The sequence below is a fragment of the Stegastes partitus genome, unplaced genomic scaffold (genome assembly GCF_000690725.1).
Source record: "Stegastes partitus isolate 25-593 unplaced genomic scaffold, Stegastes_partitus-1.0.2 Scaffold159, whole genome shotgun sequence".
Classification (NCBI taxonomy): Eukaryota; Metazoa; Chordata; class Actinopteri; family Pomacentridae; genus Stegastes; species Stegastes partitus.
This window is the reverse complement of record NW_007577890.1, coordinates 69,856-77,845: the sequence shown is the minus strand read 5'-3', so window position 1 is coordinate 77,845 and position 7,990 is coordinate 69,856. Positions and strand designations below refer to the sequence as shown.

Below are 7,990 nucleotides of genomic sequence, written 5' to 3'. Positions count from 1 at the left end.
ACAACAACTTACCTGCTTCAGACAGAAAATTGTATCCACTTTACTGACAAATGTCCTTAGAAAGGGTCCAAACTTGTGAAAAACTGAAAAATGCAGGGAGAAAAGGTGTTGTCCAAGGAGCATGCAAAGTGCAAAGGCCTTAAATTGCTCTGTGAAAATGAGAAAATGGAGCAAACTTCTCTGTGTCCTCCAACGGTCAAGCATAGACTTGTCCTGAGTTGTGAGCCAATCAGAACTGGGCAGCAATTGTGGCCTTGTTTAAGTTTTTTAAACTTAAAGAAGTGAGTACACCCAATGACTGTCTTAAACACTCTCCATATACTCATACTGTTGCATACTGCAACAAAATTGACTTTTTGCAGTGGTATTTACTTGAACGTTTGAGTATAAAGAACCTTGGGGGTTAACAGAGTATGGTTTTACTGGTCTGGCCCACTTGAAATCAAATTGGGCTGTATGTGATCCCTGAACTAAAATTAGTTAGATACCCCTGGTATATATCAAGAAAATGTAATTCTTGAGCCAGTTTTACTTGTTTTTGCCTTTTACCACAAAATGCACTTTGGAAAATGAAAACAATTTACTTCAGGCACTGAAGACTCTAACAACTTTTTGGAGAAGTTGCAGAATCTCTTTATAATGTATACAAGTCTGTGATACACAATGCATTACAATTAATTCCAAAAAATAAATAATATGAAACCTCATCTGAATTCTCTGCTAATCATTTGAAACATGTCGTATGTCACTGCAGCAATCAAAACAGACAAACACAAGGACACGTCACGGTGGTTTAGTCAATGAAAGAACTGTCAGTCTCTGGCTGACTGTGTCTCCAACTCTTCAAACTCCTCAAGTTTTTTCTCCATGACATCATGGATTATGGCTGAAACAGATGGACAGACAGACAGACAGAATGAACATCTTTTAGCCACAGTCTGCTCTGAGTGCAGAACTGGATATGTGTCATTAGAGACCACTACAGTCTAGCACAGGGGTGGGCAATCCTGGTCCTCGAGGGCCACAATCCTGTATGTTTTAGATGTTTCCCTCTTCCAGCACACCTGATTCAAATGATCAGCTCATCATCAAGCTCTGCAGAAGCCTGATAATGATCCTAATAATTTGAATCAGGTGTGTTGGAAGAGGGAAACATCTAAAACATGCAGGATTGTGGCCCTCGAGGACCAGGATTGCCCACCCCTGGTCTAGCAGGCACACCTAGATGGCACTGCAACAATGTCTATGACCTGATGACCAAGAAGAACAGGAGATTAACAGAGATAATAAACAAAATAAACAAAGAAAACACACTGATTAATGGAGAAAGTGGTAATTTTGTTAAGTGTAACATTTGCTTTTTTTTTGTTCTGTTTTTTTCAACAGAATGGCTCAAAAATGAACAGCAACAAATAGTTCTACTGCATCACTAAATGCTAGCCTGTAACCTTAACATTTGCTGATTACATTTGTAGTGATCATGTATGAGATTTCTGATAATTTGTCATTTTTTATCAACAATAGCTATGGAGGCAGATACTGTGGCTTATAGTCAACGGACAATTTAGGGCTAATAGCAGACACTGAAGTGATAAAAAAAAAAAAATAATAATAATAATACTGATGCCGAATGATGGTGTGTGTCTGGCTAGTCCAGAACATCATTCTCAGAATATCAAACTTCACAAAAAACAGCAATAATCATTAGAAAATCTCTTACTATCCAGCATCTCTCTTGCTGTGTATCTCTTCTCCAGACTGTTGTTAACCTCATCCATGAGCCATGGCAAGAAATTCATCTCAACATCTGCAAATCAGAGCCACAAATATCACAAAAGGTTAAGCACTTACATGAAAACATTGATGCACAGTGTAAGCAGGAAATTTCAAAAACTTCAAATGTATTATTTGTCCCTGAGGGGCGATTTGTTATGCAGCAGCTTACACAAGCATTCACAATAAACAACAATAAAAACAGTAAAAAACACAGATTAAGGAAATGTTGTTTTTTTGTTGTTGTTGTTGTTGTTGTTTTTTTAAAGTAAAAAAACCATAATAAAAACAGTTAAAAATTGCACAAAACATAAGACAGACAGGGACATTAGCAGCAATCTTGGTCATTCATTCAGTCAGGTGTATTCCAGTGCAAACAGTCAGCAGCAGCAAGGCAGAAGAAGTCAAGCAAACAGGTTAAAGTGCAGCACAGGACATGATAGAGTACAGCAGCAAAAACACAGTGCATTACCTTTTCCTCTTCTCAGCGTTTATAGCTCGGATGGAGGTAGGCACAAAAGAGAGCTTGTACCTGTTTTTTGTGGCCTGGGGTCCTGCCAGACGAGCTCATCTACTATTACTGTATGTGCGGTGACGGGCTGTGACGCCCTCATGTGTCAGAAGCATGAAAGCTGAGGAGGCTCACCTTTCTCCACAGGGTCATAAAAGTAGCCGTGGCGTCTCAGTGAGGTAAAGACTGCAGGTAGGAGGTCAGCCATGTACTGCTGGGCATACACACGGGCAGCAATCTTCTCTGCAGTCTCTCTTTCTTTTTTTAACACCTCTTTCTGCTGTGCAACTCTACGCTCCTGAAGTCAGAGAAAATGTATTTCTAATGAAGTATGAACAATTTCTGCTCTTAATGTATACCAATTTGATTTTATATGGATTTTCACAATATACTTGTTATGAAAGAAGTTTTTCTGTTGTGGTATTTGTTGTGGTATATTCTGGTGTGGTATTTTTTTTCTTTGGAAAAATCCTGCAGTGTGTAGAACTAGACTCTTTGTCTCAGAGAAATGTAATGCAAAAGCACCACAACAATAAGCACTTTGCAGCACAGAGAAAGACATGTAATTCTCATAACTTGATTAAGTGTAGTACCATGTCATTCCTAAAACAGTCAGTGATGTCTACTGATGTGGTTTAATTTGGTTAAGCCACCAGGTTTTTAGAAATGTGAATTATTTTGAACTAAACATACAAAATTCTGAGTTTAAAATACAGTATGCATACATAGTTACAAATTAATAAAACACTCAAACACTGAGCTAATCTTTTTCATCAGGATTGTGAATTTTGTCAGCATTCAAATAGAATAGATAACAAAATGGCAATTCAGTTTAATTATCAGTGTAGGTATTCAAATTCTGAATATTGAACATTTATCAGCTATTCAGGAGGAAGAGAAAGTGGGTAGACGTAATCCTGTTCAGTGGAGCAAAAAGGAAAATTCAAGACATTGCATACTTTCTCCTCACTGTGGCGTCTCTCCTGCTCCTGAAGTCGCTGCACCTCTGCCAGCTCATTATTTCGGAGCTCTTCAAAGGCCCTCTGCTGGGCTCTCAGGCAGGACAGCTCCTCCTCTTCCATCACCTCCAGCAGAGCCTGTTCCACTGTCTTACCCACTAAGACCTCCAACACTGGCTGCACCTCTCTGTCAAAGTCAAACAACTGCAGGCGATACTCACAGTAAGTAGTGTTGTGCAATTTAAACATTAGGTTTCATTTTTTCCAAACCTGCAAATAATTTACAAGTTATTTTTCATTAACATAATGCTAATTTTTAATGGGCATTGTATTCGTTCTCTATATATTTGTCTTCTTTGTATACTGTGGGACTCTGAGAAACGGCCTTCACATGTAAGCACTGCACATGTAGAGATATTGACAATAAAGTTCACTTTGACTTAAAAAAAATAAATAAAAAGTTTAGTATTTCATTTCAACAAAGTTGGAGGACTCACAAAAACAGAGTTTTCTTGTGAACTCAAAATGTTTGCAATGCCAGGGTCCAGTTATGCACCCTGTGATGCACTGACGACTGGTCCAGGCTGTATCCTGGCTCTCATCCAATGTCAGCTGGAATAGGCTCCAGCCCCCACAACCCTCCACAGGATAAAGGGAGTATAGCTGATGGGTGGCTTCTGTCACATTATAAAAAAGCCATGTACTCTCCAAGCCCAAGCTGTCATAACCTTGATTATGAGATTTTTTTTTGTGGTAGATGTAACACCTCCAGAGCCACAGAGGTCTTCATACAACTACAAACTGGCCTTTATATATGGGATTAGGTGCATTTTCCTATTAATGATATCTAAAAAAAAACAAAAACAAAAAAACAAAAGCAGTGGCTAACACCAGGTTATTAAAAGAAAACACTTGCAGACTTCCTGCTTGGACTACTTACCTCGCCTTCCTCTATCTGTGTGGCAACGTCCTTGCCAGATTTGGCAGGTATGAAGAGCGGAGTTGCTGGTTTGTCCAGGAAAGCATCAGTCTGACACTCATTGTGTGTAGCTACAATATCATCACTCAATTCTTCAAGGTAAAGCTCTGAAAAAGGCCAGAATTTTCAAAGTAATAAAATTCAGTAGACATTTTTTTGTCCAATATCATAGCAATAAATGTTGTAAAGCTCTCAAGATACATGTTTCACCTGTTTGTACGTCTATGTGTTTTCTGCCCTGCAGGGCCTCAGGAGTCCTGAGTCTCAACTGCTTCCAGGCCCGTTTTTGAGCAGTGGCTCTCCTCTTGTTCACCTGTTGTCTTTGTATCTCAGCAAGGTTTGGTTGAGCTGTCTGTCAGTGGTGGAAGATAGCACACATTTTAAGACATGGAAGTCATAAACTTGCCTGGTTAAAAGTATGTTTCATACTTACAGTCAGTGGGATATGTTGGGCGTAGGTATTTCCTCTGACAACACGACGATCATACATGATGTTTCCATAATTATGCTGCCTCCTGAGTAGTCAAAGGGAAAACAAACAAACTCAGCAGCAGCAGCAGCAAACTGCCATATGTTGGCATCAGAGGGGAAACGGTGATTCACATTGTACCACCACCACCGGCTAAATGAGTTGGCATCTGAGACACTTTTTCATGGACTTTTGTCTGCCTGATGGTTGTGAATATTTAGTAACAGTGGTGATACAAAAACCATGAGCATGTTCATGTTGTAGCTGGTCAAAGTGATGCTCGTTTTAACTGAAATAGTACTATATGGCAGTGCATTATATTTGATTAGATAAGTAGAGTAACAAGCAACTTTAGCAGTCAGATTAACGTAAATTGTTAAAATTTATAAATTATAAAGTACCATACAATGAATGTCGTTAATATTGGCTGCTTTCTATCACATCGAGTAAAGCTACTGCAGGTTTGCATTTATTTATTTTTTTTATTCCACATATGATAAACACTGATTTACAGGAATAGTTAGCAACTTCAAACGTTGCATCTTTCAAACACTGACACTGTAACTCACAGCTCAGACGGAGGCTCTTTGTATCTGGAGCTGCTCTCAACAGGTCTGGGGCGGCTGGAGAACGTGTACAGTCCGTCCGGATCTCTGTGGCTGTGTGAGGCAGAAGCCATTCTTCAGACACCGTCAGATACTCTTGCAGTGAGTTGGTCAACTTAAGTGTCTGAAAGCGGAAAGAAAAGGACGCTTCTGTTGTGGCAACCGTCTCCAGGAAGTGCGACACCGCGGCCGTTACATCACTTCCGCAGGAGACCGCCGCCGCTGCACATCCTCAGCATCGCTGTTGTGCTGTATTTGGAAAAGTTGTTCACATTTCATAAACATGAAGGCAAAAGCTATCTGAAGTCACTTTATGTGAATGAATTCAGAGGACACGCTTTAAATCAAGACTTGTCAGGCTGTGAGCTTCGTTTGTTTGTTGTAGGAGCATGAATAGGGTGAAATATAAAGAGAGTGAATTTCTATTACTCATAACATTTTGACATGATTTATATTAATGTTAAGTATTGCTTGGTCTTATTATTGTTGGCTATTTATATGATTATTCGTTGGGAGCTGGTCACGTGGTACAGGGTGGTGAAGTCTATTTAGATACCTGCTCACCTGCAGTTGGTGAAGGAGAGGGTGACTGGGATGAACTCAACCTTTGATAGCTGTGATATTAATTTTGTTATATGTTGTACACGTTATATTAAGTTGACCCTTTTCATGATTAAACTTTGAATCGTATTTTGGATCTCAGTGAATCTTTTGTACAGCGTGTCGGACAAAGAGCTATAGGCACAACTTCCGCTGCTAAACGTATGTGTAAATGTGTCGTCTGTTGTCTTCTTGCTTGTGGATGTTTTCTAAATTCATAAATATTTTACTGAAGGAACTTAAAAGGGAAATAAAGCAGGAACATGAGTGAAATAACTTCTAATGATGCATGTTTTGAAATGGAGTGTGGAAAAAGAGAAACAAAACTCACTGCAAAGGCCTTGGGGGAAAAAAGTTCCAAAGAGAACACAGAATCTCTGTGAATAAAATAAAGGGACTCATTCCAGAAATAAAGGCACTTCTGAAAAGAAAAGAAAATGTCTCATCTGTTGAAGCTCATATGAAGAGTTTAACTGAGCTGTGGGGAAATGCCAACATGTCACATAATATGTTGATACCTTTACTTCCAGGGGACGAACAGAACAGACAAAATGAATGGTTTGCAGCATTGTGAAAAACAGTGGCACATTAAAGGAGGACATTAAACAACAGCTGAGTGAAGCTGAGGAGTTGCCCCACAATGGCAGCCTTATTCAGTTTGATCCTGCTGCAACAAATGGAGCTACTCACCTTCCTTTACCATCTGACCCTCCAGTGTCTGTGCAGGCGGTGTCCACGGTCATGACCAATGAAATGGAAGATGATGTAAATCCGAGTCGATCCAAATCCAAATCGAGTGACAATGTGTCAGATATGAAAAGCAGAGTAACTAAATCACAAAACTCTGCTAAGGGATCGAAGTTTGTATAAGAATCATAAGTAGAAGATAAAAATGTTTTCTGATCTGTGTGCGATACAACAGAACAATAGCGTGTCAACAGGTGCTGTGCTGCTACATCACCTCAATGATGCTGCTACCTGTAAATAGACTATATGCACCTTAGTTTCTCTATTTTTATTCCTTTGTATCTATTTATATTGTTGTTTTATTTTTGTTTGGACATATATATATTCTTTAATATGTGTATTATATTAATATATATATACTTTTTTATGCTGCGCATATGACAATAAATATCTAGCCATCCATCCATCCATCCATAAGCATAGTGAGAAAATGAGTGCAGACAGAGAGCAAAGTCACCTCGCCCTAGCCTGTTTACTGACCCCATATCTGTTGGCTCAATCTTCTAAATAAGAGTCTTTGCTCGTTAACACTACAGCAGCTTTATGTTGTTTTATTGATTAACTGATGTCCTTTTTAGTGTTTTAGTATGTTTGTATATGTTTTCTGGATTGTTTTTCTCTCTATGTACAACACTTTGACTGAAAGTGCTTTCAAAATACATTTATTATTGTTATTATTATTCTTTAATAAGGCCCAAAACTCTACCAAGGCAAAGGGAAGGAAGTTCATGCATCTTGGCTTTTTAAATTAGGTCCCTTGTTAAAAGAAAAAAAAGTTATCAGGATGCATTGGCATATACCATCAAAATTAAGTTTTGAAATATGAAAAGGCTTACCAGGGACGCTAGCTTTTTAAAATAAATGCACCATTTCATGGCTTCTCCCTGTGCTAGACTGTCAGAACAAAACCTCCCTGATGGTGTTTAAAGGAGCAAACGGTACTTCTTTATGCCTCACACACAAGTTGATGGACAAACCAGCTGTGTGCTTGGGTTTACTTTCAAAATAGGAGTTCCTACCCTGTTTCACTACATGAAGTGCTATAACATGACATGAATTGATGCTATATATATATATATATATATATATAAAAGAATTGAACTGACTCGGACTTTAACAGCGCTTAATAAGCAGCTTTATTGTAATGTGGATTTCACTTTTTTAAGTCTCAGTTCCTTAGCCCACGATGAACACTGACATTTACTAGGAGTCAACATGATTCTGTGAAGTACGCTATACAGTTCGTAGACACAAACAACTACATCTATGACAAAACAAGAATGCACCAGGCAATCCTTTCAAGAGCTGAGATATTGGTCTGAAGTACTACTTCTGAAAACCCTGGAC

The 7,990-nt window shown here is 38.7% G+C and overlaps 1 protein-coding gene across 1 annotated transcript; it reads right to left on the bottom strand.

Moving 5' to 3' along the window:
* Nucleotides 1-579: 579 nt before the first annotated feature.
* On the bottom strand, nucleotides 580-5,440 carry rsph3 (radial spoke head 3). The gene is made up of 8 exons (XM_008279430.1): nucleotides 5,261-5,440; nucleotides 4,656-4,737; nucleotides 4,433-4,574; nucleotides 4,184-4,329; nucleotides 3,244-3,447; nucleotides 2,420-2,582; nucleotides 1,721-1,807; nucleotides 580-886 (listed from the first exon to the last, which is right to left on the bottom strand). The coding sequence occupies exons 1-8, from the start codon at nucleotides 5,368-5,370 to the stop codon at nucleotides 813-815; spliced, it is 1,008 nt and encodes a 335-aa protein (XP_008277652.1). The 5' UTR covers nucleotides 5,371-5,440; the 3' UTR covers nucleotides 580-812.
* Nucleotides 5,441-7,990: the final 2,550 nt, after the last annotated feature.